The 20937-nt window shown below is 50.0% G+C and overlaps 1 protein-coding gene and 1 non-coding gene across 4 annotated transcripts in view; both read right to left on the bottom strand.

Annotated features, from left to right (window-relative positions):
• Nucleotides 1–20937, bottom strand: part of Aff1 (ALF transcription elongation factor 1) — a 170808-nt gene that overhangs the window by 4909 nt on the left and 144962 nt on the right. For all 3 annotated transcript variants that reach the window (XM_052735556.1, XM_052735558.1, XM_052735559.1), the window contains 10 exons: nucleotides 20689–20848; nucleotides 18962–19924; nucleotides 8931–9040; nucleotides 7519–7768; nucleotides 6964–7055; nucleotides 6753–6813; nucleotides 4468–4601; nucleotides 3851–3922; nucleotides 3190–3327; nucleotides 655–878 (listed from right to left, as the gene is read on the bottom strand). In XM_052735556.1, the coding sequence (XP_052591516.1) occupies nucleotides 655–878; nucleotides 3190–3327; nucleotides 3851–3922; nucleotides 4468–4601; nucleotides 6753–6813; nucleotides 6964–7055; nucleotides 7519–7768; nucleotides 8931–9040; nucleotides 18962–19924; nucleotides 20689–20848 (2204 nt within the window). The remainder of the gene's footprint in view (nucleotides 1–654; nucleotides 879–3189; nucleotides 3328–3850; nucleotides 3923–4467; nucleotides 4602–6752; nucleotides 6814–6963; nucleotides 7056–7518; nucleotides 7769–8930; nucleotides 9041–18961; nucleotides 19925–20688; nucleotides 20849–20937) is intronic.
• Nucleotides 1563–1668, bottom strand: LOC128109228 (U6 spliceosomal RNA). The gene has a single exon (XR_008217762.1). It is a non-coding gene; the product is annotated as a U6 spliceosomal RNA (small nuclear RNA).

Here is a 20937-nt window from a genome sequence, read left to right as displayed (position 1 = left end):
AGTACAGTGGTGCGTGTGGTGTCCAAGTGATGCATTGTGACCAAGGAATGTACAAGAGGAGGCAAAGAGGCTGGGGGGAAATCGAGAGCTACAGCGCCGGCCATCATCTTACACCGGGAAGATCTAATGGTGGTCACCGGGCACTTGTGTGTGTGAACTTTGGCACGGGCACCATTTACTTCCCCTGACTCAAACCTGGAGTTCCCGGTCCTCCCCCAAAAGGTCTCAATAATAATGTGAGCTACGCTGTACGTCTCGGACTGTAGCCAGTCATCTTAACACGCTGAAAACAAACGGTCCGTGCGGCTTCATCTCGCACATGCTGAGCCAAGGGACAGCGGCCCGCACCTCTGCTCCAGCTCCGCCCTTTCGCTAGCGGTTCGGTTCAGGCCGAAACATTGATGCCAACATGTGCCAAGAGGCAGAACGCTAAGGCCAAGTCTAATTTGGCTCGGCAGAGATCCGGCCTCGGAAATCTAGCTCACACCACAGACCTCAAGGAAGATCTGCAACCGGTTAGGGAGCGGAGCGGAGCGGAGGGACAAGAGGAGTGGCTATAGACCTATCTCTGTTGCTTCGTGAGAACGTAAACAGGAACCAAAACACCTCCCCTCCCACCGCCACACCACACCGGCCACTACCAGAGCCCCTCACCTTTATTCTTCTTTGTAAGGGCCTCCGCCTGGTCCCAAAGGTCGAAGGCCTTAAGGACGTGGGATGTGATGGTGACGTACGAGGAGGTCATGTTCTGGATGGTGACCGGGGTACTGACGGTGGCCGGCACCCCACTGCTCCCCATGCTACCAGCACTTGACTGGGACCCTACGGAGCTGGCAGGAGAAGGCATCGGGGAGAGGGGGGACGGAACGCCTGTGCTCCTGCAAGGATGGAGAGAGACTTGGTTAATCACATAAACTAGCAGATCACAGACTACCGTTTCCAGACTGCAGTCTAAATTTCAGGGTGTGTTCCCCAAAACAATAATCGCTGCTAACGACACCCTTAAAAGATCAAAGGCACATCTGGAAGACTGACCTGGGTTCTCACCCTGAGCTGTGCCTCCACTCGGCAGTAAACCTTGTCAGACCCGACTCTCCGACCTGAGGCTGTACCACAGAGCCACCGACCTGAGGCTATACCACAGAGCCACCGACCTGAGGCTATACCACAGAGCCTGGCTCCTACTCCTACTGAGCCAGTAAATACAGACCAGCGGCAGGCTGCGCACAGGGAGTGTGGTCAGGAGCCCCGGTACTCTCTCCTGTCCTTGGCTGATGGCCTGGTCCTACGAGCGAGCTCACGTGCTTCAGTTGGGCCCAAGGGGGAAAACAGCTCAATCACGTAAGCATGACAGAAGATGGAAAGGTGGGGCAGAAGCCGCTGCATGATCAGAGCTGTCAATGTCAAAACACTAGAGAGGGAGCTGCCCGAGTGGTGGGGCTGCTGCACCCTGGCAGCTGTGAGGGTTGTTACAGAGAAGCCGCCCTAGCTAAATCACGTGAATGACAGCATATGCTCTCAGACTAGACTCCTTCCTCATGATGTGGTTTTGTTTGTTTGTTTTTAATATGGAACACTTCGCAGACTTGCATGTCATCCTTGCACAGGGCCATGCTAATCTTCTGTGTATCATTGCAATTTTAATATACGTGCTGCCCGCGGGAGCACAGGACGTTCTTTAAGAGGCCACTTAAGTCCCTCCCTTTTTGATTGCTAGACATGGGTCTGAATTACATTCAATGCTCTCTAAAAGCAAGGCCCAGGAGGAACAGGACTCCCCGAGGAATACAAACAAGAAACAAAACACACAGGTGCAGTCTGGGCTATCAGTGCGGTCCTGTCTTAGAACAAACAGCGCTGGGCAAGACCATGAGGAGCCACATCCCAACGTTCACGCTCACCCGCAAACAGTCTAAGGATTCTGTTTGTCAGCATCTAACAGCAAACGTGGGCAGTTTCTGTTCAGAGTATGGGTCCTGGAAAGGGCCAAGTACACATGGTTCTCGGCAGCTCTTGTTTACTGAAATGTTACTGAAGATTTATCAAAGGGGAGAGGACACCAGTTTCTGCTGGTGTTGGTTTGCCTCCAGCAGTTTTGTGAGCTTAGATACCTAAACACGCTTGAAATGCCAAACTGCTGCCTCTATAATAGTCTGAGGTTATACTTTTCCCACTATCCACAGCTTAACTTGAGCCATGCCTGAAAATACCACTGTTCATCTGGATTCAACAGAGAGGGCACAGTCTCATTACTGTGTTGTTAAAATTGTTCTACTATTGTGTGTGCTGAGATAAAAGCCAAGAGACCCACACTGGCTCAGCACTGCACTGCCCCAGAGCCCACACAGGCTCAGCACATGCACTGCCCCAGAGCCCACACAGGCTCAGCACTGCACTGCCCCAGAGCCCACACAGGCTCAGCACTGCACTGCCCCAGAGCCCACACAGGCTCAGCACTGCACTGCCCCAGAGCCCACACAGGCTCAGCACTGCACTGCCCCAGAGCCCACACTGGCTCAGCACTGCACTGCCCCAGAGCCCACACAGGCTCAGCACTGCACTGCCCCAGAGCCCACACAGGCTCAGCACATGCACTGCCCCAGAGCCCACACAGGCTCAGCACTGCACTGCCCCAGAGCCCACACAGGCTCAGCACATGCACTGCCCCAGAGCCCGCACTGGCTCAGCACTGCACTGCCCCAGAGCCCACACTGGCTCAGCACTGCACTGCCCCAGAGCCCACACAGGCTCAGCACTGCACTGCCCCAGAGCCCACACTGGCTCAGCACTGCACTGCCCCAGAGCCCACACTGGCTCAGCCACTGTTACTAATCTCCTGCAGTTCCTGTCTTCTCAACTGAACTTGTATAGCAAAAGATGCAGCTTGGGGAAGGCTCAGAAGGCTCAGAACTGTAATTTTAGGTCACCCACTGGAAATTTTGGGATGTACCTATTGGCAGGTAAGAGAGGATCACTGTACTTGCATGTTATCTCATCAAAGTAAATTTAGTTTTATACCTGTTTCTCAGAGGGTCAAAAGTAGCTAATGGTTAAAGTTTAAGCAGCCAGTACACATAAAGGTGAACTGCAGGATTTGTGAAAAACTCAAAATCACAAACACATAAAACATTGCACAAGCAATAGGTGAATGACTTGACTGTGTGTTATTTAACCATACTTAACACTTGCCTTGCCATGCATGGAGAAGGTGCCTGGGCCGCTTTGGAAGAACTCTTGAAGTGGTCACTAAGAGTGCGAGAATACTTCATTACGACGTCTTTTTTACAGCGAAACATCGCCATGTTCAACAGGGACTGGCAGCGCAAACTGTGAACACAAACGGGTTCCCGTGAATTGGGGATGACCTCATGGCCAGAGCTCCTGCCAATCAGCCCTTGGGAGCACGGTGGGGTTTCCTCTATGGCGGGGGAAGTCGTCTCAAGCATCTCACCACCGCACTGCACGCCACCACCAAAAGTAAATGTTGGCAGAAAAACAAATGCACATACGTCACTTGACTCCTGAGACCAAAGCAGCCCCCAAAGGGGCAGAAGAAAAAGTACAGGAGACACCATTTCCTGATGGCCGTGGTGGGGCTCACTTGCCTCTGGCATAATTTTCACTTTAAGAAAATAAATTTATAGCCAGGTGTGCTAGCACACACCTTTAATCCCAGCACTGGAAAGGCAGAGGCAGGCAGACCTCTACATAGACCAGGCTGGCCTCAGACTCAGAGTTCCAGAACAGCCAGAGTTATGTAGAGAGACCTTGTCTCAAAAAAAAAATTTTTTTAAGATAATTTTTAATCAAAGAAAAGTGCTATTTATATAACAAATGAAAATGTACATACCATAAAACGGCAAATATCTTTTCTTGTGCTGGCGCCGTGGTATCTGAGAAGGATTTTAGTGACATTGTGAACCTGCGGGGAGATACAAAAGTGCCTGGGATGAATTAAACAGGCCGGTTACAGGAGCCCAGGTTTGCTGGCTGTGCCAGCTCCCTCTCCTATCTTCCAGAGGACATGAAGATGTGCGCAACACAGAATCACGGGGGTTAAGAGCAACCACAAGCCGCTCAGAAGACCTGGCCTGAGCCTGCTCTCTCCTGAAACCAAGCTTGGCCACATCCTCGATAAACCCCCAATGAAATGCAGGGAGCATGTGCTGGAGAAGACAGCCGATATGAAACCTAAGCTGGGAAAACTACCCTCCTGAGACTCGGCGTCCTCTTCACAGCACTTGGCAAAATGACCTAGTTGCACCCAGTCATCTTGTGTTCCCTCATCTAGAACACACTTTAATTCAGGACAAGAAAAAATGTGTGGACCAACCTAGAGCCTGGGTCCTGACAAGCAGGTGCTACCACTGAGCTACAGGGACCTTTCCAGGGTCCCCTCTTTAGATGTCTTCACATCCAGTGAGGAGAGAGACAGATTTGGAGGATGGCCGACACCCCAACACTTACTTAATGAGGTCTGCAGCTTCCAAGTACACAGCGTACGCCAACTTGGCCGAGCTTTCTGACTCGGTGGCCATCCCACACTCAATATAGGACAGGACAGCTTCCAAATACTTGAAGGCCTTTCCAGCCTTGTCCGCCTGTGGGAGAAGAACACGGGCTTTGTGAGGCCACAGGGAGCTCTCAGTCAGTATCCTCCTTCTCTACTGTCTTTATTTACCCCTGATCAGAAAGACACGAGAAAGAATAGAACAAGACGAATAGTTATAGCGGTCAGCTCTGACCTATGAAAAGTGGCTTCCAGCAAAAATTCACTAGGGAAAAGAAAGTAATTCTATATGAAGACGACTCTCAGAACTCCACCAGGCACAAAGGGTACCGCCCCGTTAGCAATCGTCACTCATTGGATGCCTCTGAGAAGCAGGCAGCCAGCACATTCACAGAACAGACGTGTTTCTTTATGGAGGTCGAGGTTTATCATCTCATAGGCATCTTACATGAAATATCTAACTGATCACTTGATGACTATTTATCCCCTTTGGCACGTTGGCTTTTTGTACAAGGATATGCCCTGGGCCGACAGGGACAAACTCTCAAAGTCCCCTCAAGGAAATGTGGAAATAGAAACAATCAGATTCTGGTGGTCTGCCCAATCCCGAATCCACGAGTGGCATGCAGCCAATTCAGCTCAGCAGGAATGTGGCAAACAGCCCGTGTCTCTGCACGTGGCGTGTGTGACACACACTGAGAGCAGCTGGCTGACATGGGCCGCTTGTAGGTTTTACTAATGCTTCAATTTGATGTGTTCAAAAGGGAAGAAAACAGTAAAGACACATGCTGGAAACACGTAGGCAGATCCATCTTAGGCTGCTCTGGGTTTCCACGTGCTGCTGCTATGCGCCAGCGATAGGGATGTAGCAGCTCTTCCCCTGCTGCGCATCTTACCACTAGAGGGACAGACTAGGGTGTCACATGCACACCCGAGGACACACACAAGCATGCGCCTGCACTGCAGACACTCTAAAGCTTAGTATTTTTCCTAGAGAGCATAAGCTCAGAAAAATGAGTGACAGAAAGAATGCAAGTCAAACTAATGTGCCTCAATCAGCCGTATGGGTCATTACTAGTTTTCCTCATTGATGAGGCTCTAATTCCCTTTATTTTCATGGATATGGCTGCTTTGCCTGCATGTGTCTATGTGCACAGTGAAAACGTGCTGTGCTTGCAGAGGCCAGAAGGGGGCGTCAGATCCTCTAGACTTTGAGTTACAGGTGATCGTGAGCTGCCACGTGGTGCTGGGAACTGAGCCTAGGTCCTCTGCTGGAGCGGCAAGTGCTCTTAACTCCTGTAACCAAGCCCAGGACTCTAATTCTCAAACCTCAACATTTAAAACAATTTCTCTTGGGCAGTTTCCAAAATGACTATTACCCTGGGTGTAGAAATGAAGTATCGTCTACCAATCAGCCCAGGCCCACTTCCTTAAGGACTCTCTCTGTGAGGCTAACAAAGGCATGCCTGTCACAGCTCCTACAGCATCTTGGAGAGTGGGGAAGAGGCAGTGGAAAGGGCAGCACTGCTTGGCACGGGCTGAGCCACCACACAGCCCGGGGTAGGGTGGGGTCAGTCCTAGGGCCAAAGGGCACCTAGATCCCTCACAGCACCAAGCACAGGAGGTAACCAAGGGCCATTTTATCTGGTAAACAGAGGACTTGAAACCTGGGGTAGAAAGGCATAGGCCAAAGTCCTGGTGGCCAACAGGGGACAGCTAAGTCAGGTCACAAAGAGCCAACAGGTCTGCGTGTATGTGGGTCTACAGGGGCAATCTGTCCAGAGTGCCTTCCAGGAGGCTAATGAGACGGCTCAGCGGGCAAGAGAGCTTGTGCAGTGTTAGGGTGGGCAGACTGATTGAATAATTACCCATTTTGTACATCTCAAGGACTGACTAAGTGGATTGGAAAAAAAGCATTTATACACCTACACCAACATCACATAGATCAGCTTCCATTGAGTCTGTAAGTCTGTACACAATCAGACGGAACTAATGGAGCCAAAGAACACAGTTCCCCTAAAACACCCCAGGCCTCGGTCATTAAGACTTTGACTTGCTTAAAATGTGGCTAACAGAAGCCACACTCCTCCTGCCGCCCCTCACCCCAGAACCCACACACACAGTCTTCCTACTACCCCCCCATACATATACACCCCATGCTGTGCGATACGGCAGACCGGAGACCACAGTTTTGCCCCTTAATCAGAGACTGTTCAACCAAGGGCGTAAAAACCAGACTGACCATTGCCTCTGCTTTGCACTTCAACTTTTTAGCCTCCTTCATGTGAAAGTCAGCTTGCTGTCTGCAAAAATAAAGACGACAAGGCAGGTGTGAGTCATACAAACCTAAAAAGACTACCTGGGGGCAAGCAAGAAAGGAGGAAAAGGAGAGGGGGCGTGGCGGGGAGAAGGGAGAGGGCGGGGCTTAGCTGTCAGGAGGGGGCGGGGCTTACCTGTCAGGCTTCACTTGTGGCTTCCCTGGTTTACAGTTACCATTTGGCAAAGAAGGCACTGGGAAAGGGTTTGCAGCTTCTCCAGAAGACCCCTTTAAAACACATACACATCACCCCCTCAGTGGACAGGACCATTGCCCGGGCAGCAACAGCCCTCCCAAGCCCAGGAGAGCAGTGTGCCGAGTAAGTCAGAGTAAGTCAACCCACAGTCCAGCTTGGTTCAGTGCTTCCAGAGCTGTAGATTTAACTGAAGCTACAGGGGAAGAGCAGGTAACACCCGCGGAGCAGCCCCCACCCCAACTTGCCCCAGGCTAACTGGAAGCCAGGCCGCCTGATTTATTTCCCGTTAGGATCAATAATTGAAGTATTTGAGGTTAAAGTTCCAAATGAAGACCTGAACTAACCCATTTCTTAAGCCAAGCATGTGACAGAAACACATGAAAGCTAGTGTGACTTTTCTCTGGTTCACTTTAATAAAGGGCCCACCCCGTCTGTACTAAAACAGACGGATGTCCTGACCACACTCCTGCCCCGCCCACCACTGCGGCTGCTTACTTTGTATTCGGGGCCCCTGGCCTGCACTTTTCTGTGCTTGGGAACGGAAGGGTCCTTGGAGTTGCTCTTGGTGCTGCTGGCACTTTTGGGAGGGTCCTGACTACAGGTGTCTGCATCCGGCTTTGACCTCTTGTGTGCAGTTTTGGTTGACTTCTGGGAGGAGGAGGAAGACGACGAGGAGGAGGAGGATGGCACAGGTGGAGGAGGAAGCATTTCCTTTCTTGAGGACTCTGAGGAGGGCCTGGGTGTCCTGCAGAGCAAGGGCAGTCACAGCAGAACACTTAGCACAGCTGAGTTTGTTTACAAAAGACCAAATGGTCACTGGCACAAGACTGCAGCGCCACAGAGCATGTAATTATGCTGCAGAAAGGCCAGGTTTGGGGGACGTTTCGATACTCTCTGAAGTCTAACCCTCAGTAACAAACTAAGCTAGAAGACTCTGACCATTTCCATCTCTCATCTATCTGTATCTGAACCCGACAAACAGGCCAGCTCAGCTGCCGCCACCGCCACATCTGTCACTCTCCTGTATCTGATGGCATGCTCCCCCTGCTCAGCCCCACCCCCAAAATGCACTTGTGATGCACTTGTGTTTGCTGGGTCTCTTGTGAGGCAATTTCAAATAACGGTTACTTTTTATAGTCACTGTTATTTTATATACACACACACACACATATACATATATATTATATTTATAGTCACTATAATCGATAGTCATATTGACACTACTATTGTCATCTGTCATTTCTCTCACACTCACAGACACATGAAGGCCGTGTAGCTCTTACTCATCCCTACGACAGAGCACTGAACCCGAGCTATCCCAAGTCAAAGCAAGACCCAGCAGGAACCCCAGGGCTTTGAGCAAATGTTACCCATTTCCCACCCTGCTAAAAAAACACATACATAAATAAACAAACAAACAAACAAATAAACAAGCACAAGAAAGCAGTGACGGAACTCTTCTCTTCTGCCCTATGCCTATCCAGCAGTAGGGCTTGATTCTAGGACCTCACCGCATGCTCTAAGTGCTCCTCCACTGAACTGTACCACTTCTCTTATTTTCTTCCAGGGGAAAAAAAAAATCCAGGCAAGAATCAGCTGGGTGGCAGAGCACCTTGCTTAGCAGGTATAAGGCCCCGAGTTCATCCTCAACACCACTAAAGAAAGGTTTTCTAAAGAAAACAGTGATCCTCAGTATTTAGGAAAAGCTCCTTTAGTGGAAATGTTTTCGATAAATCTAGGTTTGCTGTCAGGAGTGTCAGTCCTCACGGGGCCTTCGTGGACGGGACCCTCACTGGCTCAGAACACATCACTAGTGCGCTGCTGCCTCTAGTGTGGAAGAAAGCCTTCTGTCCCGTCCCCCGTGGCCTGGTTAACCATCCCAGGCTGTTCCCGCCGGCCATACTCACTTCGCTTTGGAAGATTCGGGGTGGGAAGATGAAGGAGCACAGTGCGGCTGGACTCCCTTCTCCAGTCTGATTTTCTTGTTGTCATGGTCTTTTTCTGAGTCAGCCTGCTGCTGCAAGGGAATAAGCACAGCGAGTGTTAGGAACCATCATACACACAGAGGAGGCACAGACACGGCAAAGGGACCTAACTTGACTACTGGGGACATCTTGCAGATCGCGCCCTCACTCACACTGTGTGTGATGCGAGTAGAGAAAGCAACCTAACACAGTGATGGACTTCGGTGACGCTGTCAGAGTGCACATAATGTACTTTTATCAGTTCCTTCTCTTGGCCATCCTTGATACTTGAGAGTTCTTCTCCTACTTTACGTCATTCCTGTGTGTATACAGTCTTCCTACTTTGTAATTCATATACGTATACATATAGATATATATCCTGTCTCCTCCTTTATGTCATTCGTGTGTGTGTGTGTGTGTGTGTGTGTGTGTGTGTGTGTGTGTGTATCCTTTCTCCTGCTTTATCTTATACATACATACAGAAAGAGAGAGACAGAGAGAGAGAGACAGAGACAGAGAGAGAAAGGGCGGGGTCCTGTCTATGTAGTTCCGTCTGTCCTGGAACTCACTGTGTAGACCAGGCTGGTCTCAAATTCAGAGAAATCCACCTACCTCTGCCTCCCTAGTGCTGAGATTAAAGGTGTATGCCGTGATACCCAGGCAAGTCTTATATTTTTAACTCTAGGTTCTTCATAAGACAGACCATGTGGGATCTGAGTCTGGCTAATTTCGATGATTTCTAGTCCCATCCATTTCCGAAAATGACATGATTGCATTCTTCTTTATGGCTAAGTAAGAAACTTCAGGATGTTCTAACTTTGATGGAGTTTCTGTTGTGACATTTGGCATGAATAAAGGCCATTCTTCACATTCAGGTCAGGGACGGTGTCAAGAATAACAGAGGACATGGACTCCAACACATCATCATGTTTCCAAATGTTTAAAACCATTATTATTATTATTATTATTATTATTATTATTATTATTATTATTTGCAGGGACTCAGCACCTCAACAAAACAAAAATCAATAAAGCATGCTATTCACATTGCATAACATAGGGGTGGCTACATGGCGTCTCCCCACTTCTTTGAAAAGAACCATCTACTTACAAAACTGATTTATTTTATGTTTAATCTTCAAAGTACAATATTTAAATATTTTTCCAGTGAAAAATAAAAAGTACTGTTGAAAAAGAAATGGGCTAGATGAACCCTGAATATCCTACAGAAACAACAGCATGCATACACACACACACACACACACACACACACACACACACACACACACACACACACACACGGGTCTTTGGGGTACTAATTTCCTGCCTCCCATTGTGTCTTCAACCTCCCCAGCCCATCCCCAGAAGAAATAGATTTGTATTTTTCAAAAGAACTTGATTAAGGGACTGGAGATGTAACTCGCGCCTGCTGACTCAGTGAGCTCTAGGTTGAGTGAGAGAATCTGTCTCCAAAAGAAAAAGTGGAGCCTGCATGAGGAAGGAAGGCTGCACTGATCTCCTTCTACAGAGACAACTGATTCAGTGATCCAAGCATGTTCAGTGGGAGTAAGGAAAGGCAGCGACTCTAGAGAATTACATAATGCAGAAGTACCCACATACACAACTAAAATGCAAAACACATTTACTCATTAAAAAAACAAGTGTTCATGGCAAAAGCCATTGCCATGTGTCACTGACTCACACACAGCACCCTGGCAAAGAACCACACAGGATGGCATGGTGGCCTCCTCAGTTGTGAGGCTCAGAGCAGCATGTTCTCTCTAGCAGACGGTGGTGACCCTGTGAGCAAGCGTCCCTCATCTCCGGAGCAGTGAGAGCAAAGCTCTTGGCTGTGAGTTCCCTGAGCTAGGAATCCAGGACACACAGTCAGTCCAGGGCAACCCACAGCCAAACCCAGATCCTTGGAGCCATAAAGGAAGAAAATGCTCCAAGCAACTGGTGTGGGGGCCCAGTTCCCACCACCACTCATCACACTAACTGTCAGGGACCCCAGTTCCCACCACTCATCACAGTAACTGTCAGGGACCCCAGTTCCCACCACTCATCACACTGTCAGGGACCCCAGTTCTCACCACTCATCACACTGTCAGGGACCCCAGTTCTCACCACTCATCACACTAACTGTCAGGGACCCCAGTTCTCACCACTCATCACACTGTCAGAGACCCCAGTTCCCACCACTCATCACAGTAACTGTCAGGGACCCCAGTTCTCACCACTCATCACACTAACTGTCAGGGACCCCAGTTCTCACCACTCATCACACTAACTGTCAGGGACCCCAGTTCTCACCACTCATCACACTGTCAGAGACCCCAGTTCTCACCACTCATCACAGTAACTGTCAGGGACCCCAGTTCCCACCACTCATCACAGTAACTGTCAGGGACCCCAGTTCCCACCACTCATCACACTAACTGTCAGGGACCCCAGTTCCCACCACTCATCACAGTAGCTGGCGTGGAGACCCCAGTTCTCACCACTTCAGCATCCTCATTCCCAAATCTCTCTAATAAGTAAGAACAGATTAACATGCACAGGGCCATGGGATGCCCGGACACTAAGCGGCCTGGTCTCTCCCTCCCCCTGGCCTCTTGCAGACACTTGGGCCCAGTGTGTGCTTCCGTCTAGTCCCACAGCAGAATACTTCTGCTCCCCTGCGGACGGTTTGTTGTGGAATGGACTTGCCCAGGGAGGCACACAGGGAGGCACACAGAGATACTTGTTCTTAGTAGTGCGGTGTGCACAGGGGAGAGTGTTCAGAATGGAAAACGCAGGTACAACGGAATACCAACCAAGGGGAGGCGCTTACCCTCTCCCTTCTGCCTGCTCAAAGCAGCCATGACTGCAGGCTGTGATGTGAACCTGACTGAGCCCAGACTGAGAAAAATATTCAAATTTGGTCGAAAATGAATGGAATGGAATAGTTTCAATACTGAGTAAAAGGATACAAGATTTTTGATACACTAGGTAAAGTTATTAAAATCGTCACTAGCTTCCTTTTCCTGGTTTACACTTCAGGGTGGCTAATGAAAAAATAGTCACCTGTGTGGTACACTCCCATCTTACTGGGCGGCACTGACCCAGTTTGCTAAAGATGACCCATACGCTGGGCTCTACACCGATTTCTTCCCCTCACTTGGCGTTTCATAGATGCTGTTGGTGCTTGTCTCCTCTTCTTCCATCTCCCCGTCAAAGGGGACCATGCTGGTCCCTCCCTCCCCTGCTACCCCTCATTTTCACATCATATATGTCCTCTTATTCCCCACCCCACCCCGCAAGAGCGCGTCTTCTATCTCCTTCCTAGTTTTACTGGGGCTTTAACTTCTCATTAACCAACATAGAGAAGGGATGATCATCCCAAAGCGGAGAGAATAAAGACAAGTCAGTTGTTGCAGCCGGGCGGTAGTGGCACACGCCTTTCATCCCAGCACTCGGGAGGCAGCAGCAAGAGGATCTCTGTGAGTTCGAGGCCAGCCCAATCTACACAGAGAGCGTTTCTTTCAGGACAGCCAGGGCTACATAGAGAAACCCTGTCTCGAAAAAACAAAGACAAATCAGCTGTGGCTGGAGAGTCGGCTCAGTGTGTAAGAGCTTACTTGTACATGCATGAGGACATCAGTTTAAACAAATCCCTAGAACCCACACAAAAAGCCAGGCATGATTGTGCGCCTGCCCCATATAATCCTAATGTTGTGAGGAGGGGAGGAGGCAGGAGGACTGCTGAGGCTGGACGGCTGCCAGAATTGATGATTTCAGTGATAGACCTTGTCTTGGAAATACGGCAGGAAAGTGATACAGCAGGATATTCAACACCCTCTTCTGGCCTCTGCACAGATGTACACATCTGTATATAAATGTATGTACACCACACACACACACACACACATACACACACCATTCCCACCTACATACATATACATACCACTAAGCACATACATACACAGAATTATAACCACTGTTATGGAAGACTGGGAAATGCATCCTGATGGACCTAATAACGAAATCTGGGGTATGAGGTAAGAAAGGCCTAACGCCATGACTAAAATGCTCCAGTCTACACCACTGTGAGCACAGGCCAGCGGCAGACTCTTGCAGTGAAATTTAGATGTGAGAGGTGCCTGTGTGCACAAGAAGACTTCAGCATCACTGTGACGGGGCTGGCTCTGCACAGAACGAGGGGAGCACCCATCACATCTCTTGGTGGAGAGGCAAAGATGAATGAATGAGACGCTGGAACAGGGTTTCTGCCCCGGTTTCTGTACCTAGCACCCTGCCACCTGAGGCCCAGAGCTGCAGAGGCTGCAGATACCCTGACAAGCACTCCAACCAAGGGACACATCCCCGTCTAGAGAGAACTAAGAGGAGATGAACTCACACACGAAATGCTGCAGCACGTTCTAAGTGGAAGGTATGTCCAGGCAGGTCATGACATACGCAGAGAGAAGGCTAAACACATACTGTCCACACCAGAGTCCAGGAGGGAATTGGGATCTGTTTCTGTTTGTTATCTTCTTGTTGCCTGGGGTATGCTTGCTAGCACAATAAACCACACACGTTCCTGGCAAGTAAGTTTCAGAAGAAGGTGTTCTTCACCAGCTGACTGGAGCTGGAGCCTGTGCCAATCAGAGACACAGGAGGAGCTGGCTCACGGGAAATCCAACATCGACTCGAAGGCAGGCATCTGAAAATGCTAGCATTTACATCTCACCAGAATCATTAGCTTTCTCTTAGTACTTCAGACCTCAGAAGCATGGTACCCAATGCCTAAGAGAAAGGCCGCCATGGAACCAAAGAATCAAGAGGCCCCAGTGTGTGCCCCCGTGGGGGCATGGACGTTGCCTCCGGTCTGGAAAGGCCCAGACTTGTCCAGAGTGGCAGTGGTGTTTGTCAGCTGGACTGTAAACCAAGAATGGCAGCTGAGGGGCACAGCAGCCACCCTGGGATGCATGGGAACCTGGAGAGGCTAGACCAGAGAGAGGGTCCCCAAAGTGAGGGCACACAGTAGCGGGTGCTGAGGACTGAGAACTGAATTCCACAAGCAAGACGTACTAAGTCATAGGAGGCATGGGGTCTTTAGCTTGTTCTGGGTGACGACTCTGTATTCTTTAGGAAAGAAAAAGGACATCTCTCTTTTTCTTGTTGTCAAGGGTCTGGAATTCCTTTTCTGGGAGGACAGGCTTCCAGTGGTGCCTGCGCTCTCCACAGAGGGGCCGACAGCTGCTCACCAAACCCAATGCACTGTTGGCTTTTCTCAGCCTGTGGTTGTGGGGTCGGGCAGCCTTTAGGTGATGTTCCAAGTGCTGCTCCACCTTCAGCACGGGACAAAAGAGCAGGAAGAAGAGCTAGGGCTGTGCAGGCCCTCCCTCCAGGGTGGGCAGTGGCCTGGCACCTGGCTTGCACAGGCTCGTCATGAGGGTGCCTTGTAGTTCAAAGGAAAACAGAGGCAGCGTTTTCTAAAACTGACAGTCACTTGGGGCCACAGGTTCTGACTCGTGGAAGGATCCTGGGAGCTTGGCTATGATGGTGGAGACAAGAGGGTCTAAGGAGGAACCTAAGACCCTGGAGAAGGGGTGAGCATGGGTGGGGAGCGGGCCCGCAACATTGACCAACGGAGGTGAGAAGCCAGAGGAACGCTGTAACCGCCCTAGTGAGTGCAGTCACCAGAGTCAGAATTTTGATCTTGAACACTGTTGTGCCTCTCTCAAGAATCTCCTCAGGACATATGTGTACACAGAAGAATGAGCGAGGGAGAGGACGGACCAGTGGACAGGAACAGCTAACATGCGTCTACTGAGCAGCCATGAGATTCTGAGCCTCTCTGGATCTCAAGAAGAAAGCACTACAGGAGAGGAAAATAGACCAGTTTCACCTCTTCCTGGTGAGGCAGATGACACAGGTACTGATGACATAGGCCAGCCTTTGCTGTCACATGGCTGCCATGCTCTCCAGCCAACAACCAGGCAGCAAGAAAGGAAACCTAAAAGACTTTAATAAATTCTAAGGCATCAGATGTCACACCCCTTGACTGGTAAGGACAAAACTTGAGGTTACTAATCTGGGGGGGATGAGGGTAAGAAAGGACAGTTGGACTTTGGATGGAAGTCAAAGGCAGAAGTAACTGTCCCAAGCAGAAGAAACGTACCTTTTCCTATCAAACACAATGACATCCCTTCCTCTGTCAACATAAATAAAGGAGTATATAAATACACTGATCCCCCCACCAAAGGTGATGGTTTTTTAGTTAATGAAACAATTGTGTCAAGAGCAAGGCTTCAGTGAACTCCTTCATTCCATTATTTGTTGAAATGATCAGTAAGAAAGACCACCTACTTATTTAATAAGCATACAACTGTAATCCCAACACTTGGGAAGCTGAAGCAGGATCCTGGCTTCCAGGCCAGCCTGGGCTACATGGTGAGAACAACACAACAAGATCAAAATAGTGCCCATTTATTTGAGGGGCAATCTTCAGGTGAATGGATGAAATGAACTATCATCTACAGAAGAAGTGAGCACATAGTAGGGCTCCATGTGGAGCTCAATGTCTGCTAGAGTTTCTTAGAATGCTTCCAACTTCGGTGTTTTTTGTTTTGTTTTCAAATCAGAGAGGCATAATCCTAGCTTAAGAAAAGAAAGTGGATGTTAGTACTTGAACTTCCAAACTGCAGTCAATAGTTTGAGTGAGGAGTATTCAGTTCAAGTGTATTTACCTAAGTTTCTCCACTGTGCCTCATAAACTCTTCCTAACCCAGTTCCCTCAGGGGCCACATCTGATGGCTTCATCACAGCTATTAACACCACCGAGTCTTTCTTCTTGCCTGGTTTATAGTTTGCATGACAGGGGATTGAATCCAGGGCCAAATGCTAGGGAAGTGTTCAAACGCTGAGCTCCATGCCCACCCTACCATGTGGTCTCTGATATTCATGAGTATTAAGGTTAAAAAGCCTTTAAAGACTTGGTGAATCCTCTGAGAATTTTTACTAAATTTCATAACAGGAGAAGGAGAAGTTCTGAGGGGCCTTTAAATAAACCACACAAATGTGAAAAAATTTGGAACACTCTTAAATGTCCCTGACTACATGTTGAGAAAACCTTTTCTAATGCTCACACTGAAAATGAAGGCCTTCACAACCTAAATCTGGGAATAGTCTCAAGTTAAAAAGAAGTCAGTATAACCTCTGGCCCAGAGCCAGGTTCCCAGGTTTGCATACCAGGTGACCCGCTGGAGCCAGGGAGGCCTGAATGGCCGTCATGGTGCTGACGCACAGAATGAATGACATACGTAATACCTCCCACACGGAAGGACATGTGACTCTGAGGGGTAAACACAGCAGCTGGTTTTTTATTCATACCTATCTGAAATCTTCTCAGTCAAGTTGCTAACTAATGACACACTTCAGGCAAGAATTCCTGGCGGCTTGTCCATGCTAGCCACACTCACAGCACACCCGAACAATTTCTCTACCCAGGCATCAGCTTCCGTGAGCTCAATGTTGCGCTCCACTGCTTCCAGCCCTGGGAGCATCAGGATTGCCTAGGAATTTCAAAAACACCAGAGTGGGAGGGCCCCCTGCCGTCCCCAGGTGACTATAATGTGGTCAGGCTTTATTACAGCCAGGATTTAAACCAATGGGTCCCATCTTGACCTGCCTCACAGTCAGACTCCCAAGCCAAATCCCTCAGTGCTTGCCAGAGCTTTGTGTATAAAGTGAGGACATGGCTGCTCCTAGGTATGGTTGGTTGAGGGGAAGGTTTTTATTGTAGAGGGAGAGAACAGCCAGAGGCATCTGGAAGAGTCCAGAGCAGGGAGAGAAAGCAGCAGACTGAACCAGGACATGGGGGGGGGGGGGGTGAAGGAGGAGGGGAAGACAGAGAGGAAAAAGGAGAGTGGGCAAGAGGAGGACGGGACCAGGAGCCATTAGAGTATATGGCCCAAAGGCAGGTTGTATAGACTCAGAAGTGGGACTGGGAAGCCCATGAGCTGGAGAAGTTTGGGGTGGTGGGCAAGATAGATCTGTGAGGAGCCAGGATGCCAGCACGGACTCTGTAACAAGTATTTGCTGCGATGCTGAGGGAGCCTGGAGGCCAGCCTACACTTTGGTATGCTGACAGGCACCACAGTTAGCATTTGTTCTCAGTTTCTTTTGGACCAGACACTTTAAAGAACTCAATTAAGTGAACTCAATTGTGCTCAATTAAGATGAGGAAATCATAACTGCTCCATACGCTGAACAAAATGCTTCCCTGGGCCTAACCTAAATGAGCTTTCCCTGAGCCATGCCTGCAGGGTCACCTTCCAAAGGGCAGGCACTGTTCTTAGAGACGAGAGGGAGGAGCTGGCCTAGACCCCACGGACAGCTGGGATCCCTGACGGCTCTATCTAACAAGGCAGCACAAGACATAATACTCCACTGCAGTGGAAAGCAGAAAGGCAGACCATTAGTGACCCTATAGAAGATAAACCAAGGCAGCTAAGAGGGGATGTGACGGGAGACCGCTAGCAGCAGCAGGTAAACTGTGTGTCCTTGACACATGCTCAGAGATGGCAGATGCAGGAACACTCTTCCCTAAACAGAACCACCACGGATTCCTTGATAACTTTTTTTTGTCACAGACAGACAGACAGACAGACAGACACACACACACACACACACACACACACACACACACACACACTCCACATCTCATTCTGAAAGCCTTTAAATCTTTCTGGCTAGGTGGTGCAGAACTTTCATTGGGAGCCAGGAAGAGGCCGGTGATTTCTGTGAGTCTGAGGTCTGCCTGCTCTACACGACATGTTCCTGGACAGCCAGGGCTACACAGACTGTCTCACCTCTACACCCCCTCCCCAAAGCCTTCCTGGCTCTTCTAGCTCAAACAGCATCTTCAGCAAGCACTTGAGTCACCCCAAAGGCGTTGCCCTCAGTGCACGTGCTGGTCACGCAGACTCTGGCGTCTCCGACAACCGGGTTCTGGAGAGGAGTCGCCCTTTCCAGTTCGCTAGAGCCATGCCGTATCTTTTAACAGGTGGATAAATCAGCTGGGCCTCAGGCACGACAGCAAGCTTCACGGCCCTTCCCGTTATTTTCAGCTCATGTTCCACTGCTGAGTAAGACATTTGTCATGTACTCAAGAGTGCTAAATCTCATCCCGTCAGCATGGCGGTTAGTCTTTTTGTGCGTTTGTGTCAAGATCTGGGCAGGTAGTAAGAGTGCCCCTGGGGAAACACTCCCTAGTCTTACCTCATCACCAAGAATCAAAAAAGGAGAGCCAGAGCTCAACAGTTTAGAATAAAGACGACACTGCCCAAACCAGCAGCATGCCTAAGTAATAGAAAGTCTCAAATGAGGCAGGTTTCCCATGAAAACTCGTACTAAACAGCAGGTGCCCAGCAGTCTGCAGCTCACCCTACCAGTTCGCTTCCCTCAAGATCTCTTACCCATATTACTGCTTTAATAGTTCTAGTTACGAAGCAAGGGCCATGAGTTAGAGCAATTCTTTAAAAAAATTCAGAATACTAATTATCATTCCAATTCACGGAAGACCTTAATTTCCAGGACAAAACATCATATGCCAGAGAGTGAACAGTGATCTCTGCATGCATAAAAATGTGCCCTTAAGTGCGGCAGGGTGTGGAGAAAGCGCACTTCTTCAGTGACTCGGGGCCCCAACACACGTGACTGCCTGCAGAACGGGAAGAGGGTGCAGGCCAACAGTACCCGGAGGGGCAGTCAAGTGCCGCTGGCAGGGCAAAGGCTTCAGCCTCTGCTAGACAACTCAGAGATCCCTGGCCATGCACACACGGCCAGGCACGTCGGGGTGCTCACCTTTCTCTTCCTGGTCACTCTGCCACCATGCACACACGGCCAGGCACGTCGCGGTACTCACCTTTCTCTTCCTGGTCACTCTGCCACCATGCACACACCACCAGGCACGTCAGGGTACTCACCTTTCTCTTCTTGCTCCCTCGGCTGGAGCTGTTGCAGCTCCTCTTCTCGGAGTCCTGCTTCTTGGCTGCTGCCAGCTGCTTGTCTTCCGCTTTCCGAGGGCGACCGCCCTTCCCCAGGGGCTGGGGAATCCGACTGAGAAGGTCGAGGGTTATCTTCACCACCAAGCTCGTCGGTGGTGGAGTGTCCCTGAGTGGTGAGAGCAGCTTGGTGTCTCCCAAGGGTAGCAGGAGTCTGTCTTTCCGGCCGTCCTCCTGGACAATCACAGCCTGTCGGCAGCCACTAGTCCTGATGCCACTGCCGCCCCTGCCACTGTGGGGTGGACCCTGGCTCTGAGACAAGGAGACAAGAGCAAAGTGCTCAGGGTTCCTGTCCCCAGCATTGTCCTTTGGAGGCTGAGGGCCTGAGAGTGCCTTGGAGGGGGCCGGGGAACTCTTGTGCTTCCTCTTCTCGTTGGGGGTGGGCACGGCTGCCTGGGGCTTGGGCACAGGAGCTTCAGGCTTAGGCTCCCTATTGCCCACAGCACGAGGCCTGCCTTTCGTCTTCACCTTGGGTTTGTCTTTGGAAGTCTGCTCTTTTGAGCCATAGGGAAAGGGTCCAGGTTCACTCTCCCCCTGCAAGTTGGCCTGGGGCTCTGCCTGGCTAGAGCCCTTGGCCGGTTTTCTGGGCTGTTTGGCTCCGATAGTTTGCCGGGGTGGGGGCTCCTGCTGAGCAGGGGATTTCTGGCAGTTCCTCTTCCCAGGCTGGGGCCCCTCAGGGGCCCCTCGGAGAGCTTTGCTGGAACTCTTGGGGGGAGGGTCTTTGGACTCCGGGTGCTGCTGGTCAGAGCTGCGGTCCCCATCCTTACTCTCCTGGCGCCAGCGTGGAGACTCTGTGTTTCCCCGACCGTCGAGGGGCACTGAGGGCTGGCTGACCTTGGTCAACCAGTTGTCCAGCTGCCACTTGTTTGTTGTCGGAGGCTCAGGCTGGATAGAAACCAGGACAGAGAGAAGTGTTAACTGACCGGTGTGGATAAACTTTTGTGTTAGTGGTCCAATTATACAGGGCTGTCCCCAGGAGAATTGCTCATTCTGAGCCTAGGAATTTACCTTCCACTCATCCCCTGCAAATTACAAATCTAGAGTCTGTAATGAACAATTTTGCAATTTGAGAACTTTGCCTAATAGATATCAACTAATAAGCAGTTGGCAACTGCTGAGAAGTCTTTATGGAATGTCTTTTGTCCTGATGGTTAATTATGGTACAATTTGAACAAAATGAACACACTTGACTTGTAACGCAGGAGACAGGGAACAGAAAGAACCCTTTTGTCAACTGATAGGGACTCTGTCTAACACTCACTTTCTCTTATTTACTTACAAACAGTAAGTGGCTTGCTTCTAGCTCATTTCTTTCTTTTCCTTTAACTCACAGAATTTTCAAAGACCTTTCATTGACACTAATACAGTAACCTACTTTAAACAGTTTTCCTTCTCAAAAGAAAAGATGGAGCGCAAATACTCTTAGGAAGCGACGCTCAGCAGCTGCAGAGGAACCTGTCCTGCCTGTCCGTGTGTCTCCACGGCCGAGCTCTTGGGGAGCAGCAAACAGAAGCACGTGGCTCCATACAGTGGGAAAGCATCGCCCAAAGTCGAGACTTTGCAGTGCCAGGGGCAGTGTGCGCCTCTGACTTCCACCCAAGAGCCAGCACACTGCCATCTTGGACTGCCTTCTGAAAGGGCCACAATACCTCGGGAGCCGGGGCTTCTAGGGGCTCGTCGTCATTCTCCTCGCTGTCACTGGAACTGCTCTCACTCTCTGAGTCCGAGGAGCTGTCCGACGCACTGCTCTCTGACTCTGCACTACTGGAATGTGCCGACACCACTGGTTCCGGAAGCGTCTGTGGGGCGCTGCAAAGCAAGTGGAGGTACAGTCAGAGGAGCATGCACGCAGGAAAGCATCCCCCATTGCCTCTGCCCAGCCATCTGCTCCTGGAAAG

This window comes from Peromyscus californicus, unplaced genomic scaffold (genome assembly GCF_007827085.1).
Source record: "Peromyscus californicus insignis strain IS unplaced genomic scaffold, ASM782708v3 Scaffold_13__1_contigs__length_99412109, whole genome shotgun sequence".
NCBI lineage: Eukaryota > Metazoa > Chordata > Mammalia > Rodentia > Cricetidae > Peromyscus > Peromyscus californicus.
This window is presented reverse-complemented; position numbering and strand designations above follow the sequence as displayed.